Below are 19,216 nucleotides of genomic sequence, written 5' to 3' on the forward strand. Positions count from 1 at the left end.
ATAAAATGCCCAGTGTCAAGACTGAATTCAAACATTATTTCACAAGTTGGAGCTTGCATGCTCTTTACAAATTACGTTGAGATCCCATGAACACTGGTATTTGAACTAAATCAAAGAGAGATGACAGTCCTACACAAGTAAGTATTTGAAAACCATCTTTTTACAAAATATAAAATGCAAGTACATGAAAAGTTGTTTGAATTCATTCAAAAGTCAAACAGAGTAAACCTTAAATGCTTCATTAAGCTCTGGCATTTGATACAGGTAGAGTTAGCATAAGCAGAGCAACTACAAAATTATATTCCTTTTAAAATTAGAAATACACAATGCAAATACATGGAATATTGTTTGAACTCATTCATAGATCACATTAGTTATAGTAAATCCTAAATTAAATTTAAAAATATCTCCAGACATTCTCATTGCCCATTTTCTGATGAAATGAGGTATTTGAAACAGATAAGGGCAACCTACCTAAATGGAAAAAAAAAAAAAAAGTCTCCTAGCTACAACTTTAGATTTTCTTCAGGTACTAAGGCATCTAAAAGGAACAAATCTTGACTTTCCATTTAGCCCATCTAATCATTAAATCACAAGCCCGGTGTCTATTCTACCAGAACAATTTCACACCAGTTATGATAGGAAGCTACCAACATACTTGACCTTTTCATCTTCTGCAAATCAGAAATCTCAAGCAGAGCCATGATTGTACAATTCAGGCGACTCTCTCCTCCCTGTACGGCATGCGCATCTGCTGGCAAACAACCATTTTCAAACTGCCCAGACTGTTTTCTACTATTCATTCTACAAACTCCAACGGGAATGTCTTCACAGTCACTCAGTTCTCTTCACAGATGCACTGTACTGATATTCTCCTGAACTACCTGAAGAGGAAGCAAAGCTGCTTCTTACAATAGAGATGAGATAGCAACTTTTATTCATAGAGTCACAGAATGGCCTAGGCTGGAAGGGACCTTAGAGATCATTTTAATCCAGCCTCCCTGTTGCCAGGGACGCCACCTCTCGACTAGATCAGGCAACACATGGGGACCGAGCAGGAATTGAACCTGCGACCTTGGCGTTGTTAACACCACGCTAAACTGATTGAGCTAACCGGCCCCCTTATTTGTTGTTTTGAAAGAAACTTTTACATGAAGCCTGACATTTACACCCATGCTTTCTATGACGGTCTCCAACACGGTCTTCTGAGCAAGATCCTCCATGAAATCATGCTTTGTGAGCTACTATTTGTGACCCATATCTTTATCATACCTTTTGCACTGTCACCCATTTCTCTGTTGTCTAAATCCCCAAAGCCACATTTTGGAGGCTTTTCAGATGGTGTGTACACGTTACCCAAGCTACAGCTTCAAGCAAGCACCCAGCTGTGACTTGACTCCCAGAATGTTTTAGACTCTACTGTTCCATGTTAACACCACAACACATTGTCCAAAGAGCTCAGCTAGTACATCACACCACATCACCAAGAACCTCAAGTTCATTGTGACCAAATTAAAATGAAATGTACACCCAAGAACATGTTGAAAAACTGCACCAAAACACACTATGTGGCAGTGTATCACACTTTCCAGGGAAGTGGTGGAGTCACCATCCCTAGAGGTGTTAAAAAAATGCAGATGTGGCATTTTGGGACATGGCTTAGTGGTCATGGTGGGGTTGAGTTGGACTTGATGACCTTAGAAGTCTTTTCTGACCTAAATGGTTCTATGACCCTAAGTAGGCTCCCGGCTACAATGTAGTAAAGAATGTCCTTCCCACTGAAGGACCAGCAATATTTAGAAGGGTCAGGGTATCCCCCCACCATTAATTCAGTCCTCTGTCTTAGTCTTCCAGGGACATAATTCACATCACCACCAAACAAGTATTTAGATTTTAAGTCTACAGGACCGGCTCTCAAAAAACCATGTCTGCTAGGATTTAAACAACAATACTGATAATTATTCTAAATACTCACCTCATAACATAAGGCACCACCCTGAAGCAGGCATCAGATGATTACAACAGCCTGAAAAATTATCTGGAAGAAAAACTAGGTTGCAAAACTCAAATCCCATAAAAATAATCTCTGAAAATACTCGCAGTGTCCCTCGAAGCGTCCCCTCCTCAATACTGTCTGAGGAAGAGCTAGCACAAACCCAAGCTACTGCATTTCCTAATTTTCTTTTTACATGATAGTTATAGGAGAGCACTGCATAAGCTTTCTTCTCTGAAGTTCACTTAAAAAGGCCCCTTTGCCTCCTGCTTTCCTACACATAGCACTATTTTCACCTTACTGTTACATGTTTCATAATACAGCATTAATTCTCCCCAGTTAAACTACGCCCTTGTGACACTTGCACACAATCATAAGACCTGGGAATATTCACAGGAAGCAGAATTAGAAAGGGAGTTGGGAGGCCATCTAAACCAGGCATCTTAGTGACTCATATACTGGACCAAAACAGGTACAAGAAAACCAATCAATGTTCTGCATCAAACTGGACTACACTGGGCGCCAATAAATCTGTCGCGGGTTAGGGCTGGGCTGGCCACTAACATGGACAGACGCCCTCTAACCCCCTCTTCCCCTCTCCCCACCCCAAAAAGGGAAGGAAAAGAGAATGAGGCAGAGAGAGTTATGAGGTACAGGAGAAAAAACTAGAATAGCTTTAAGGAAATAATGGAGATAATAGTGAAATGATAGAAGTAAAGAACTATATACAGCTATAGATAGTAGCCTGATATCAAACCCCACTCCTTTCCCCTATAGCAATCCCCACTGGTGCTGCAGAGCAGGAGGCACTGGGGAAGCCCCAGGCTCAGCGGCGGCGGGGGGAATGGATACAGGGAGCTGGATTCGGGAACTCAGGATCCGGATCAAAACCAGGAGATCAGATGGAGTCCTCCCTGGACACCGGCCATTGCAGAAAAGGGGACGAAACTCTCGTGATCACTCACTTTATACTAAATATGACGTATATGGGACGGCATAGTCACAGCTTGGCACCCATGCCAGGGAAGACCTTTAAAATGACGATATCATATCGCCACAACGGGAGAGAATCCTTGTGACCCCTCTTACTTCTCAGCACCCCCAGTGTGGCACACAAGAGCCAGCAGTGGCCTTGGTCACTGTAGGAATAAGTATCAGCAAGAGCCTTTCTGCATCCCAGTCCCAGGCAGTAACTGCAAACATCAGGTGTTATCACTGCCAGTAGCACACACTGTCTGCAGAAACACGCTGCAAACTTCAGAACGTGCAGCCTCTAAGAAAAGACTAAACTGGAAAGTAAAAATCACTAAACAGAACTGGGGATTTTAGCTAAAACCAGGACGCCGGGTAACTGCAAATCTAACCCACCTTCCATTGCAAAGGAGCATTCACAACAGCCACGCCTGCTGTTAGCAGAGCCATACCGGTAGGCATCCCATAACCTTTTCTGACAGGCTAACAAAATAGCTTTCCCAAGGAGAGCCATCAACAACCTCTCCAAATCGCTTTGACTTTTTATTTTATCCGAAGATAGCTCTTCCGGACCGATATTTTTTTCCATGTAAAGTGGCAGGAACACAATGAAATCCTCATGCTTGTTCAAAGGTTCATTCATAGTTCATTTACGAACCTCCACATTTATCATACTATTTTGCCTATCAAAGGCACAGCAGCAATACAATCTAAGTAACTCTCTGAAGACCAACCTTAGCACATGTTACAGGAATGGCCAAACCCAGAGAGCACAGCAGCTCACAGAGTAGCGAATGGGAGCACCAGCCATGGACATTTTGAAAGAACGAACCACAGTTCCCTGAACAGTCCGTCTAGCAAAACACCTCTCAACACCCCCCTGGGGAGTTGTCTTCTGTTTGGAAGCACAAGGATTTATTCAAACCAGCTGTTATTTTTTAACTCAGAAGCCAAAGTGCAGTAGAACAGTGGAAGATAATTAAATTAATTAAATTAACAGCGCGGTAGAGTTAACCCTCCAATAGATAACTAAATTTATAAGAATTCTGCACCACAACTCCTAAGATTGAATTCATAGAAACTATTCAAAGTACAAACTCTCCCCTAGAAACACGTATTCTTTATCTTGCAGTATTCATTCACAGACAACAGAAACATGAAATCTAGCACCAAGCCAGTTTCCAACATTGCTGCTTAACACAGAGGTTAAAAAGAAAACAAAACCACACACATATGCAAGCAAAAAACCCTAAACCACCAAAACAAAACCTTCCAGATAACGTACATGCAGAAAGACCTGTAATTTTATATGGAAGATCACTTTTACTAGTTATTACACTTGGAACAGACGTACATAATTTTTAAGGTAAGTGAATTACTAAATCGAACTCACCAAAACCACCAAAGATTTTAACAGCAAATAGTGCAGTGGGACTTACATATTTCTAAGTTATAAAAGGATGAGGACTTGGAAACTGAGAAAGTACCTGCTTCAACTGTCTGCTTCATCAGATTTACCTTTAACGTATGTTCCACCCCAGTTTAAAAACAGATTGATGACTTAAGTTACACATTTCAATTCTAATTATCTTCCATAATATTATAAACTGGTGTAGAATATAACACATGCAGAGGCTTAATATAGTGTTAATATTTAGATTTTGTATTTAATCACACTGGAGCCTATCACTTTCCATAAAACCATCTTTACATTGGCTATAAGAGCAGACAGAATGATGGTTTTGTCATTAAGCATCAAACGTTTGGCAGCGCATCAATAATTCTCTTTAATTTGCTTTACCCTCAGAAGCTGGTGTGAGCTGTTGGGCCCTGCAGTGTGCTTCAATAATAGTGCATTAAATGGAAAGTATCTATGCCTGGCTGACCATTCTGAAAGCTTTTTTTTTGAGCAGCCTGAAATCAGCTATTTGGATTCCCTACAGAGTCTTGACTTCAAAAAGAAACACATCATTTGTAATGCAAATAATCCACCATCTCTAGAACAACATCCTAACAAGGAACTACTAGTGGTACGAAGTCTGCAGGGATAACAAACCCCAAAATATTGGCATAAACCTTCTGGCATTACTAAAATATGTAAGCACATACAAAAACATAAAAGGTAAAACAGGGGTGAAAAAAAAGACAGTCATAATCTTGACTCCAACATTTAGCAAACTACTTCAGCATGCTCAAGCTGGATAATACAGTAATATTCACCCTCTTACTAAAAAGCTGCTATTATATACCTTAAAATCAAAGTTATAATACTTAAAACTTTAGGACATACCCAGTAACTGCGTGCCATGAAAGGTACCATTGCTTACAATGCAGCAAATAAAACCTAGAAACCAGGAATGACATGTACATCTGTGCTATTTTAATTCAAAACCACAATACAAATTGGGGGGAAAAAAATGGCCTGTCATTATTAGATTTTATTTTTAATTCTCACGTTTTACAGCTTCTGCAGCAGAAGTCATGTTCATCTACTTTAATAAAGACACGAAGAGTAAATACAGAGAACTCGTGGTACTGCAGTGATAAAAAGAAAGACCAAAACTCTTGGTTGACTACTTAGCTCACTGCACCTACACTGAGATAAGACTTATTTATTAAGGACAACCATGAAAACAAGTCCTTAATTCCCCCCTCTCCCCCAACTGATTCAAGTTAATTTGAGAAATCATCACTGATGATAGTGATAGAATATATACAAAAGTATATTCAATTATGTAGAGTGACTGATTTAATAAGCTGATACAAACCCAGTCAGAACACTTGTGACAACTGCAATTTATTTTCCACAATAAAATTTATTTTCCACAATTGTAAAGATCAGGGGCAGTTTATTTATGCAGCAGATCTCAGAACCAAGACAGACAAAAAAAATCAGCATGAAAACTTCAGCAAAGATTGTGTATCAGGCTTTGCCTTCAATGTATTCCTCCAAAGGATTTCACTGCCTTACCTGAAAATTGACTTTTAGGGATATTTGAATACTTAATGCTATGCTTTTGGTTAAGATTTCCCAAATACACACACCATACAGACAGATGATTGGAAGCAGAAGAGAACATCAAGTGTGAAAAAAAAAATAAAGGAGCTGAAAATGTATCTAAATATTTAAGATTGGTGACAGTATTTCAGCTCCAAAAATAAAATAAATAAAAAACCACAACCACAAAACCCTACCAAAACACAGCAAAATAAAAACCCCAAACCAAAAATGCCCAACAACCCCCAAATGGTTGTTCAGGAATTTAATAGAGGCGACACTATGATGAGAAAAACAAATGTCCTATTGGATTTATAAGTCAAGGAGACTAAAGTACACCTTGTGAAGCACATTTAAGCACAGCCACGCCTCAGCGTTCTGCTGCTGCTCTGGAAATGCTCCAGGCAGTCACAGCAGCGCACTGTTGCATACAGTGTTCAAGGCACCAGGTCTGCTCGGAGCAGGAGACTTTACAGCTGTGTGTCTAACGTGACTGCTCCTCAAGAACGTCTACGTTCAAACTTTTTTATCAGTTCCCCAACACATCCCTACCACTCCAAGCTGAATGCTTCAACGGCGCTAGCATACCCTCGGTGAATATTGTAATACTTTTTTTTCCCCAACTGAGGCTATAAAGGGGATATTATAACCCAGGGATTGATTCAAAGAGTTAATCCCAGAGTCACTTAAATTTCCTGTGGTCATGAATCGATCTTGCTGATCTTTGGGAAGGAATAAAACAAAATCTCTTGTTGGCCACCCCTGATATGTTGAAGAATCAGCTTATTTTACATTTCAGATACTGAACTGATACTGTTTGCTCCCTGAAAAGTTTTTTTCTTGTTAATGCTCAACATCCCTTTGAAGATCACAAGACAGGTACTCTTATTGCTGGGCAACTAAATGCACGCACACAAAACACAGCGCAAAATGGTGCCAGTGGGAGATGCTCAAGCAGACTTACTGACTTTCAGATCTGCAAGAATCGAGACACTTCAGGCCAAGAATTCTCATTATAGTGACAAATCCGCTCTAATACCAACAAAAGTTAGATTGTCAAAATGGGAAAGAACATAAATCAGTTACTTTTCATAGATATGCAACTGCCTTTTTTCCCCTCTCCTGTAAGTGTCTCTCTTTAGATTTTTTGTAACAGAGCACTAAACCACAACTATTAAGTCAATGGTAAGTCTTTAAGACATGCTGCAGATAACAAACTAACTCTGCACAGTGATTCTTCACACTTCCAACTGTGACTCTTCTTACAACTCAACAGTTTTGTAAAGCCCATATATGAGAATTATTGATGAGAAGTGAATTACTGCTGTTAATACTCTTTGGGAACCACAAGCCACTGTGAAGAAATTATGCCTGCAAATTCTGTTCTTCCAGAAGCATAAAACAATACAGCTAATCCTATTACTAAAAACAGTACCAAAATAAAAGTCTTGGTGCTACCCTTTGTCTTTCAATGTGCAGCAGATGTTCCTTATATTTTATTTATCATGGGATTAATAAACAACTTAAAGAACTAATACCAGCATAAAACGAGTAAGTTTTATGCTGGTATTCATATCATTTTCACATACTACTAGGTGTGGGGTAAACCCAGATAGGCAACCACCGGTTGAGGTGTGTACAAACAGCAAAGCAGAAAAGCTTTGATCCCCCCCTGGCTGTGTGAAAGGCAAGTTACAGTCCATCATGACTCCGAGTTGGCAGGAAGACCTGAGCAGAATGTATTCCTGATGCTGACAATGGAAGGCTACCCCTCTGTCTTCTTGCTTGTGAAGATCTGCACCATTTGTTGCACTAGTGCTTCTCTGACACCTCAACAAGCCAAATCAGTTTACAGTCCCAGTCCTTTTTTCCCCATTAAATGAGATAAACACGCATCTATATCAGTTCAGCCTACGGATGCAATGAGAAAGCAACACTGGAGATTGCCCTAAGAAACCGATGTATACAAGCAACCCTGGGGTAAACGATGAGGCAGGTACAGGTACACTTTAGACTGCTGTCTAGTGTACTCTTCATAGAAGTTCATAGAATGGCCTAGGCTGGAAGGGACCTTAGAGATCATCTAGTCCAACCTCCCTGTTTTGGGCAGGGATGCCACCTCTCGACTAGACCTGGCAACACATGGGGACCGAGCGGGAATCGAACCCGCGACCTCGGTGTTGATCCTTGTTGCCAGCACCATGCTCAAACCACTGAGCTAACCGGCCCTTCAATACAGTGAGGAAGTTACTGGCAGGAGAGCACAGAAAAACCTAAATTACGATTTACTTACAATGTTGATCACAGTCTACTCTAGCAAACACCACTTGATTCTTATCCGGATATTCTTCCTTAATTACGTTAGAAGCTTCCTCAAAAATAGGATGCAGCATTTGGCTGAAGCGGCACCTGTAGACAGAACACAAAATCCTAAGTTCAAAATATTAATCTGAAATATTTTAATTGATGATTCAGGGAATATTTCAATATTTGAGGGAAAAAGAAAAGAAAAAAAAATAAAGAAGAGCTACTGGAAAAGCACATCTACTTGTAATCATTCCAGTAACTGACTGCATAAAAGTAGGCTCAAAAGTAACTTGAATAATTCCAGTGGAAAAAGAAATAAATCATCACACTAAAAGAAGATTTAGTTTAAGATGTGCATCCCTGCTTTATCTGTTTAAGAAACACTGTTAATCAATTATAAGATTTTAGGAAATATATTCTATGCAGAAATTCTATTCTTCATTTTCTCTGTCAGAATAACCCCCGGGGAAGTAATTCTGAAAATACAGTAAAAGAAGTTTACTTGGATTGTTGAGATTCAAATAGTTACCATCATCTTCAATAAATATCACAGAGATAACTTATAACTTCTGTTGTTGACACTTAAAAGTATTGCTTATTATGCTATTGCTCATTTGGTAGAATCTGAACAGACTGCTATTACAGCACTACAAACAAAGAGAATCCCATGGGTCTCTTCTTCATGTCATATTTTGAAGCAAATCCTTTCTTTCTGCCCATGGAAAAGCCCATAGGATTGTAAAGGTACTTTGGTGGCTTTGAGGAGTTTAAGATAACACTAGTGCATGAGCCCATTATTAATATATCACTAAAATTATTTTATATTCTGTTCTTCTAAACACATGGCAGAATTACAAATCGAAGACGCCTAACGGCACTGTAGAAGCTGTCAGAGTAAGACCTCATGGAGCAGACTTGCAACAAAACAGCTGCACTGAAGCCCTGCTTAACCTTAGCAGCCATAGCCTGGGCAGGCTGTTATGCCTACAACAGTGTCAAGTGAGGAGGCAAGATTTGCTCTCAAAATACATTCAGGGCTTAAGGCCACTTTCTGACAGGAAACTGACTTTGGGCAGCAGAACCATACGCTACACATGTATGTAGTGTGTGTGTGTGTGTGTGTGTGTGTGTGTGTTACACACGGCCTCCTTGTCCCTCACTCTTCTCTGCCCTTACAGCAGAGCACTTACACCAGCGAAACTGATCTGTCCCTACCCAAAGGCTGGCAGGACACTATTTTGAGGGGTTATTACTGATGGCATGCACGTAATGATCATACTTAAGGCTGCAATGTTTCAAAATTACAGCCTACTAGAACGTGAACCATCTTGCAAGCATACGCAAATCTTCAAATGCAAAGTAAATCTGTTCTACAGAGGATCTGGTAACAGTGGGGATTTGCAGAAAGAGCTGTGATAACAAGGTCCTAGAACAGGACACATTACCTTGCTATATCAAGTTTTAAAATACTGCTATCTCCCCTTTATCACAGAAGTATCTGAACATGGATTTTTAGCCTCCTGCAGTTTGTCTTTGTCAAACTTTAGTAAAATCTAAAAATGATTTTTCAATAGCAATACAGACTCCAAATTTCAGTGTATTAAATTTACCCTCCATAGGTCTACTTTCTTTGGTTTTCTTTAACAAAGCCTTTTGAAATAGTCCATGATCCACAAGACATCTGCAGATCACAAACTGAAAAGAACCATCTTAGTTTTTTAAAAGCCAGCCTTTATAACATATTTCTATATGGAACAGGTAAGAGATTACACCTAGTTTCTTGCTTAACTAGATATTTAGTCGTACTATCATTATAAAGATAGACATTTCAAGCAAATAATTTACTCAGTAAACTAACGTAATCTGTCTAAAGAAAAATTTTATCTGTTTAAGTGTGCCTAGTATCAATTTAGTCCATGGTAGCAAACGAGGCAAGCTAACTGAACATAAAAATTGTCTATAAAATGACAGAGGTGTATACAAACATTATTCATCTGATGTAGATCAGTATAATATCTATATGCGAAGTTTAAATGAAGGACTTTTCTATATGAAAAGACTGAGTATGAATTTTCCAAACTAACTTTCGAAAAACAGTTAAAATTAGCCTACTAGTAGTTGAATGAATTATCAGGAAAGGCAAAGCATAAATTTTTCATGTAAAGCTCTGTGTGCTTGCTATTCCTACACCGTACAAGCCCACAGACTTAGACATAAAATGGGATGTGAAAGCGGTGAAAGGAATGAGAAGCCAAATCACCCACATGACCTTTGATTTCGAAGGCCAACACTTTATGTTCACAAAGCAAAACAGCAGGGAGAGGAATATTTAAGGTGTAGTTTATATTTTTACATGTTTATATATTGCTTTACATTATAAGGCTTTTTACATCCAAGATTACTTTAATTGAGGAAGAAAATTATTTGCTTTTCTAACCTCATTTTCTATATTAATTTGCATGTTAAATTTTATTTCTTCTGGACACTTTTTTGGTTTCTTTCTTGCTAAATGTTTTTTTGAAAATGGTGGAGCAGATAAAAGCATTTAAAATCATTTTTTTTCACAATAAAAAGGGTATGGTGCTTAAATTAATTCTAATAATGTTTTTGTATTTTTTTAAAAATTATAATTTCAAGTAAACAGTTCCCTCTAAATTTTTCACAATGTCTCACTAATAGGGCCCCAAATTCTTTCCTTTTCCAGTTGCTCAGATTATACTCTCCAACTACAATTTTTCTAGTTCTCCACTTGGAAGGTATTCTAGATTAGAGAAGGAAGTGATTTTTAGTGTAATTTCAAACCTTTTTTTTCCCAGCACACATGCATGGGACCACCACAGGCGAAACAAACAAACAAACAAAACAGAATATCTGGGACTATCCTATGTTAAGGAGAAAAAAGTTAATGAAATTTGTCTTCCTAAGAATAAAAATAAAATAAATTAAAAATAAATAACTTTAAAAATCAATTACATGGTATGTTATTACATACTACTACAGAAGTCTTTTTCCTCTGATAGGCGTCCTGAATGAAACAAAAGATGGCAGAATAGAAGTGAAGTGATCAGCATATAAACAAGAAAGAACTGTTGAAAGCAACATCGCACTGTATTTTCAATTAGAAAATTACAGCCAACACGACAGTTTTCAAAAGACAGAAGTTTAAGTATAGAAAAATCACGTGTATTACTTACCAATCAGCATAAAAATTAACTAAAGCAACATCTGCATTGTCTAAGAGGAAAAAGAAGAAAACCCAATGTCACATTGTGAGGCAAAGTGCTTAATGCTTTTACCCGAGATTATAAAACATGCACAAAAAACTAAGTAATATTCCTAGATAATTCAGCACACAGCTCAGTCTGATTGCTAGAAAACTGCTAGAATAAGTCTTATCTGAAATATAATCTATATCAAATGGGAAACTGATGTAAGAGGCCTTCAGTCAAGTATTTTATTGATTTTATATATCAGACATTAAAAATGTCAATACTTAAGGTATTAAGTCACAAATCTATTAATTGACATGTGAGACAAGTAGTAATTCTGGATTTAAAATTAAGACACTTAGAGACAGAAGTTGTGCTCTAGTATATTTTTTAAGCATTATACAGACTAATCCTTAGTGTAAAAAAAAAAAGTTACAAGCTAAAATGTCAATTATTTGGGTTAGAAGAATGACTAACATGTGGCCTGCCTGTACAACTTGCTGTAGTCAGTACTTACCTGCCTTATTTGCTAAGAAGCTGGATGCTAAAGCAAAAGGTAGCACAGAAATCTTCAGTCTCGTCCTCCCTCCCGCCCCCCAAATGCTAAGAGACACTCAAAAAAAAAAAAGCAATACTATGGGGATATATATGTGACGTGGTAGTGAAATCATGCTCCTATACATTATTTTACATATACCAAAAAAAGGAAAACGTATGAAAACTAGAAGGATAAGTCTCCTGCCCCAAAATAATGATCTTTACATAACAACCATGATGTAAATTGATTTGTGTCAGTAGTAGTTGTCTAGACATGTAAAACTCCTTGAAATAATTACTGAAAATACAGAATATCAGCCACAGCTTTATAAAAGCAGAAGTGTTGCCAGGTGAATTTGCACTATTGACAAAGTTACAAAGCAGTTACAAGCAAAGATTAAGATGTTGGAAGCTGGGAAAAGACAGCAAGATGGAAAAGATGGCTCTTGAGAAGGCTGAGAAATCTACGGTTTTGATTAAAATAATGGCATTAAGATTTTCATTATCGGCAAGGAATTCAAGTAGCGAACAGAAAATCAACAAGCACAGAGAAATTTAGAGTTACCTCCAAGGCATCAAGTTTTTATTGGAAATAATTGGATAAGTTTAAAAAGTACTTACACTTGACATATATTTCCTTTTATGAATCAGGTTTTACAAAAGGATTTTGTTTTCCATTGTATAGAAGGTCTTTACAAACATCTCATATCACCTAATCATACATTTCCTCCACAAACCAATCTTGCAACAGTAGGAAGATTTTAGTACAGATGTAAATATAAGATTTCCCCCCTCCTCAATATATTTGAAACAATGTCATAACTTTTTTTCCTCTGAAGACAACCAGATACTGGCAAATTGCATACTTTTCAGACAAGAAATACACATCTGTTTAGTTTATGAGTCTCCTTTCTATGAGCCACCAGAATGAGGACAATGCTTAACCTGAGGAAAAGCATGGCTTAACAAGGAAGACACTTAAGGTGCATCACCATAGGTTTCAGTAGCTGTTACTTTTTTGAGACCATTTAAAAAGCTCTGCTGACAGGTTTTGGTTATGTAATCAAGCATCTGTATCTGCAAACAAGATACCAGGCTTTTTAGATGCTTCAAATCCTCGGAAGAGTTTACGACAAAGGAATTTGTTAGGTGATACAATAGCTCAGACACCTAATCTTGACCACAGGCATGCAATTTAAACTTCCACGCTGATTGCAATTCATATATTCAAAGCTAGGGTATGCATGTTCATTTAATAACACTGCAAGATTCACACAAATAAGTGACTGCAGACATAGAAAGAAAAAAAAATAATAATCTTCGAAGTACTCACTTAAAATGTCATCTATATTTCCACTATCTAGACTTGTTATTTCACTTCTTGTTGGATTAAAAAGCCAAGACACCTAAAAAGAGAAAGCAAACCATTAAGGTATGTAAAGTTTTAGCAATAAAGTATGATTTTTAGCAACATAACTATGATTTTAATGTTGCAGTTCAAAAGCTGGAAAAGAACACTAAAAGAATTGTAATTCAGTCAGCATGTTTCAGATGACAGCATTACTACAAATATAAACAACATTTGCAGATGCAACATACTTTCATATTTGTAGCAAAATTGGCTATCTCCTCATATGATTCTCTATTACATTGGCAGAAATGTTACAAGTAATTTTTGCACCTTTAAGAATAACTTATATTCATAAATTCCCTCTGAAGAAATGAAACCCCATTTTAGCCACCTAACAATCTCACACAGCCCAGAAACCTGCTAGCACAGATGTTTGCACCTGTAATTCCTTCTGTCACGGGGCTTGTCTGGCTAAAAAGTTTCTCATCAGGTAAAGCTTGCAATTGCCTCCCTTTTTATTGCTGTTTCCTAAAACAGTTTCAGTACATCTACCTCAACTAGCTACAGTCTTTTATTTCCTCCTGTATTTTTATTTTTTATTGACACTGCTTCAGCCCCAGCATGCGACTGGCATATCAGACTATAAATACTGAGAGACCACATCACCCAGATCATTTAATTAAAAAGCAAGACATGTACTGCTCTTAAGGCAACTCTCACAGCAATACACAGTTTTATGGATGGGCACTCTCACGCTCACTGCAACAGGTCCAGTGCTTTTATCCCAAAATGCAGCAGGGAAAAGGGAGGTAGAGTTGCTGCTCTATCCCAGGTGATAGAAATATCCATGAGTTACAATTTAGTTTTGCTTTAAGCGTGCAAGTTTTTGATCCTGGTATGGGACACGAATGTTTCCATTGTGAGCAACCTGGTCAGAAAGTCAGCACTTCTCTAAGCAGAGCCAGGGCTTACACCAGGCAGAAGCACTATCTGCTGGGATGCCTTCCAGACTCATGTTTTCAATTAATCTGTGGTTCCTCAGCTGACAGAGATGGCAGGAGAGGAAGATTTCCAGTAAAGAGCTGACAGGAATGCACAGGTCAAGGAGCCAGGCAGAGACTTAAGATTCACGATGATACCTGAAGAATTAGTGCTTACACTGAGATGTGGTGGCACATGACATAGATGCTATCAGTGTTCCTGGACACTTAGTTTACTTCATGCAGCTGCAAATAAAATTTGCTTATGGCTAGAGACACAGCTGACAAAAGACATGAAGGAAAAACTTCTCTGGAAGCATAAAAAGCACCCAAATAATGCCATATAGATCAAGTGGATACAAGGATCCAGTGATACAAGGGTCTCTGTATTTATGGAAGAGTCTGAGACCTACCCTGATCCTATCCTAGAACCACGACTACAAACTGCAAGCTTCCAGGGCACACCTGCCTTTGACACTGCTTACAATTTATCAAAAAAACTAATTCAATGTCAAACATAAAGTTTTCTAAAATTTGTTGCAACTGTATATCAAATATTGGCCTCAAAATAAACAGCCAAACTAGATGCCTGCTTTCATTAAAATCAGCTTTGAAAATTGTGGAAGACTTCTGCAGCAAGATGCTGTCAATAGCTCTCAAACTATGCCCGTAAATGGCATGTGGCTGAGATCTGCAGCAATCATTTTCACTCTGATTTATTGATCACTGAACATTTGTCAGTGAAGATACTGATCCCTTCATATTTCTCAGATGGAGGCCATCGTGTAGCATATATACCCCATCTTACATTACAGGCCGAAAACGCACCAGCTGTTGCAATACAAAATATGTACAAGTGTTTCTCGCTTGGTAATTTGACAAGACTAATACTAATCTTATATGCAGTTTGCACAGCCCTCCTGTGACAAATGTCCAAACTGTGGCTTTAAAATGACTGTAGAGAACAAAAATAAAGGTTGAGCTGCAAGGTCCATAGCTGAAACTAAGAGCATAATGACATGGTCTGCCAAAAAACCCAGCTGATTCCGCAAGCTATGTAATGCAGTTTGCAGCAGGCCAGTATTGGGGAAGTTCCTTTGAAGCTGCTGGTGTTGCTGACTGCTGAGCAGCAAGAAGGGAGCACTCTGCCCTCAGTTTTTGCAGAGAGAAGCTACACCCCTGGTCCACACTGGTCAGATTGCCCCCCATGAGTGAGAGCTGATGGCAACCCTCAGTGCAGATACCTCCCTATCCCTCCCTTGGTGACACATGGGATGACAACTTTCATGGTGCTCCTAGTACAAGTTACATTGTAGTGATGGGTCAGTTAAGTGTGCAAATGAGCTGGCACAATCTTTGTCTGTAAGCACATGCTGTTTTGTTTCAAGTGTTAGGTGAGACATAATTTGTGTACAACTGAAGCAATAACTACGATGAACAACAGTCAGAATATTGCTCTAGGCAATAAAGGACATTAATCTAATTGGCTGTCATCCAATCTTACCACAGGTGGCTGTAAACTCTAAGTTCCAAGGCTTCAGCTGCACTGAAAGGTCTCAAGAACCTCCGAGGGTACCCTTGAAGACCACAAGAGTGACTTACCCTGCTTACAAGCTTGGGCAATGCCTGTTTACATAGAAAATCCATACAAGGCTCTGGAAAGCAAGAACTTTTTAGCTGCTGCATGCAGCTCTACATCAGCCTTCACACTCAGAAAGAATTTCCACAATACATCCTGGTGAAACTATTTTCATAGGAGCCCAGCAGTTTGTATTGTCCAAACATACCAAATGGGTAAGATAGCAGTTTCTTCACATGGTTTTTTCTAATACATTTTTACAGCAGCAACACAAATCATATATAACAGAATAAATGACATATAAATTAAACATAACATAGATAAGCACATTGTTTGCAATCAGGAAATAGGCTGTGTTATTCAGTAGATATACTTAAATAGATCAAGAACTGTAGTTGCATTTGTAGATCGCTACAATACACCTTAACTTGCAATGCAAATATTTTACTGCAAAATTAAAGCACAGAGCTTAGTAACTGATAAAATCCTCCACTAGTGCTATGTGTAGAAAAGCAAATTAAAACTAATAGCTTTTTATAGCATGAATAAAATTTTTGATTGCTTTCTTAACTCTCATTGTGCAAAAATGTGGTGTGAGCTGTACGTACTGAAACAAAGATCTCAAATATCCTCATATATTGAAGGTAAAAATGAAATTAAGCTGTATATCTTACTGCCCCTTTATATCAAAACAGTAGTGGAAAAATACTGAGACTAAGAAGGACTTCACCCAAAAGTTGCACATGACATATCTGAAGTACTTCTTCCACTGGAAGAATGAAAATCTCTGTGTTGCCTAACTACATTCATAATCATGTCCTTTAACATTTTATACTGACTAAATAGTTGTGGCTGCCAAAACCTTCCAAATAAGTAGATATACTTGGGGGAAAAAGAAAGCACTCCTTGAAGAAATATCAATAGATACACAAGACTCACTTCAGCTGAAGCTTTCACAAAAGTATAATGCCTCTAAGGAAGAGCACATATCCTTCTGACCCAGTAAGCTTGCTGTCCCACGAGACAGAAGAGGGTGTATGATATTACTAGTATTAATGTTCAGTATGAAGGAATATAAGTTTTTATTTAGATTGCTAAGAAGCTACTCTCTTTTGAGAATATTTCCTGACCTCTGATGCGGCCTGTGCTTGATACCCACGGGCAGAAAACAAGGTATTTTTGAGGAAGTAATTTCTGAATGCCAGCTACACATTTAATAAAACAGGTATTGAGCATATGTCCTGAAGAACATACTGTCTAAAAATAGTGTTCAGAATTTTTTACTTTTAAATGCAAACTTTGCATTCCACCGGTATACATCGTAAGGAAACATGGATGATTATTCATAATTCAAATGAAAAGTTGGCTACATAAGCACACCTGAAAATGACTTAGGTCACTGCCTTTATATTGGATAAAATTAACCATATTTTTATATTTGTATTTTTTAAATGCTTAAATGACTAAAATATGAAGATAATAAAAGAAAAATATTTCAAAAAAAGACATAGTAGAATATCAAAATACTGAACAGTTGAGTGTGAAACTGTGCAAGTTAGATAAGAGTGTTTATAATCTATTCAATTGTTTAACACTAGAAAAAGACAAAACAAACTATAGACTAAAACAAATAAATCCAGAAAGCTTTATACACTTGCAGAATGTGTTGCTGAGGGGAAGAAGTCAGGAACTGAATAAGACATTCACAAAGATAAAAGTTAGCCCATAGGGGAGGAGGGAAGGAGACAGCACATGTACTTTTACTTTTCTAGTCCTCAGAAACACTGTCAAATAAAGCAGAATATATCAGCTCAGGTTCCTGGAAGTTTCTGAAGATAATACTGCTCATGTTTTTCCAGAGAAGTTTAATCAATACAGAAATCTTAGTATTTCTGATCCAGTTTTGATCCTCACTTGAAGTTAGCAACTGATTTAGCCACTTCTACCAGGAGCCAGTACTAGTAATTTCAGAGGAGTAACTACAAATTAGCTGACATTTGTTGTGATTTTTCCTAATGAAAGAACTCAAAGTGCTGCCTGAAAGACATTACCCTCCTCTGACACATGGCGCAAGCCTATGCAAGCAGCCTCACACAAAACAAAATGCTTGGGCAAAACCCGTTCTATTCACTCCCGACAGCAGACCTCTGCCAGGCTTCATATTCCTTTTCCAAAGAGAAAATGAAAGTGCACCCAATTTCGGCACTGCCACTGCTCACAGTGTTGCTGCCCAATTGCCACTCCACCCACCCAATTAATGAAGCCTATTGAGTATCAGGAGATTTAGGTCAACCTTTTATTAACATTTTACTTGTACCATTTAGTGCTCTTAGTACTCTAACTGCTAACTGGTCAGAAGAGAAATAGGCCTATAGGTTTGGTGGTATTTCTTTTCCAAGTTTCTAATAATTTACACGCCACTTCCTTGCAGAAGTGTTTAATGGTTTAACTGTGCCCAAACTTAAAACTACCAGAAAAGGAAAAACCAACAATCCAAACAGATCTGTTCCATGTTAGTTCTTCAGGTCTTTATTTTTTAATTCACATAATGAAACAGAGGTCCTCATTTCCAGAGCAAACTATCTGAAGTATACAGAAAATCTAGTTTTGGAGCATTATGATTTCTAATTAGTATTACACCTTCAAGGCAGTCAACATGAACAGCCCTCATTTTCACTTGCTAAATTTCCCAGTTACCTTTTCCTCCTGCTGGGAAATCCTACAGGCACATGAAACCATCTTTCTCCTCTACCACAAAATCATTTTATGTTTGGCAGCTAGCTCTAGCCTGCATCTAATCCAGATTGACATGTCGAAGTTACTACCCGAAGTCCTTAGCCCCACAGGACTTTGTGGCTGACTTTCAGTCCCCGAGTACCTGTTTCTTTATGCACGCTGCTAATCTGCTGCTGCTCTGAGGTCTGCATTAAACTCCTGGACAACAGCGTTTACAGCCTGCTGTAGGATGATACAAATTGAAAGCAATCCCAGGAGACTGCAACGCCGAAGCTGACAGACACTGTAAGCACCCCTGAAGTCTGGCTTCAGAACCATCAATCAGGAGCATCTCACTGGCAGCGTTCCCAGAAGCCCTATAATGAACCACAAGGTTCAGAGAGGAGAGAGTAAATAGAGAATGGTGGGGAAAAATAATAGAAAAAGAACATTATTCGCCCTCTCAGTGAGGACAGTTCAACTCTTAATTGTCACCACTTGATTCCAGACAGTGCCTGAACATTTTCATAATTTAGACTAACTGCTGCCTTCCCTGATGTTTAAGCGTGGCTTTT

General features: G+C 38.2%; 1 protein-coding gene across 1 annotated transcript in view; it reads right to left on the reverse strand.

Annotated features, from left to right (window-relative positions):
- Nucleotides 1–13,422, reverse strand: part of ERP44 (endoplasmic reticulum protein 44) — a gene marked incomplete at its 5' end in the record, with an annotated part of 32,678 nt that extends 19,256 nt beyond the window's left edge. Inside the window, 3 exons of the mRNA XM_009878144.1 lie at nt 8,257–8,372; nt 11,465–11,504; nt 13,350–13,422. Of these exons, the coding sequence (XP_009876446.1) occupies nt 8,257–8,372; nt 11,465–11,504; nt 13,350–13,422 (229 nt within the window). The remainder of the gene's footprint in view (nt 1–8,256; nt 8,373–11,464; nt 11,505–13,349) is intronic.
- Nucleotides 13,423–19,216: the final 5,794 nt, after the last annotated feature.

This window comes from Apaloderma vittatum, unplaced genomic scaffold, assembly GCF_000703405.1.
Source record: "Apaloderma vittatum isolate BGI_N311 unplaced genomic scaffold, ASM70340v1 scaffold18201, whole genome shotgun sequence".
NCBI classification, from domain to species: Eukaryota; Metazoa; Chordata; class Aves; order Trogoniformes; family Trogonidae; genus Apaloderma; species Apaloderma vittatum.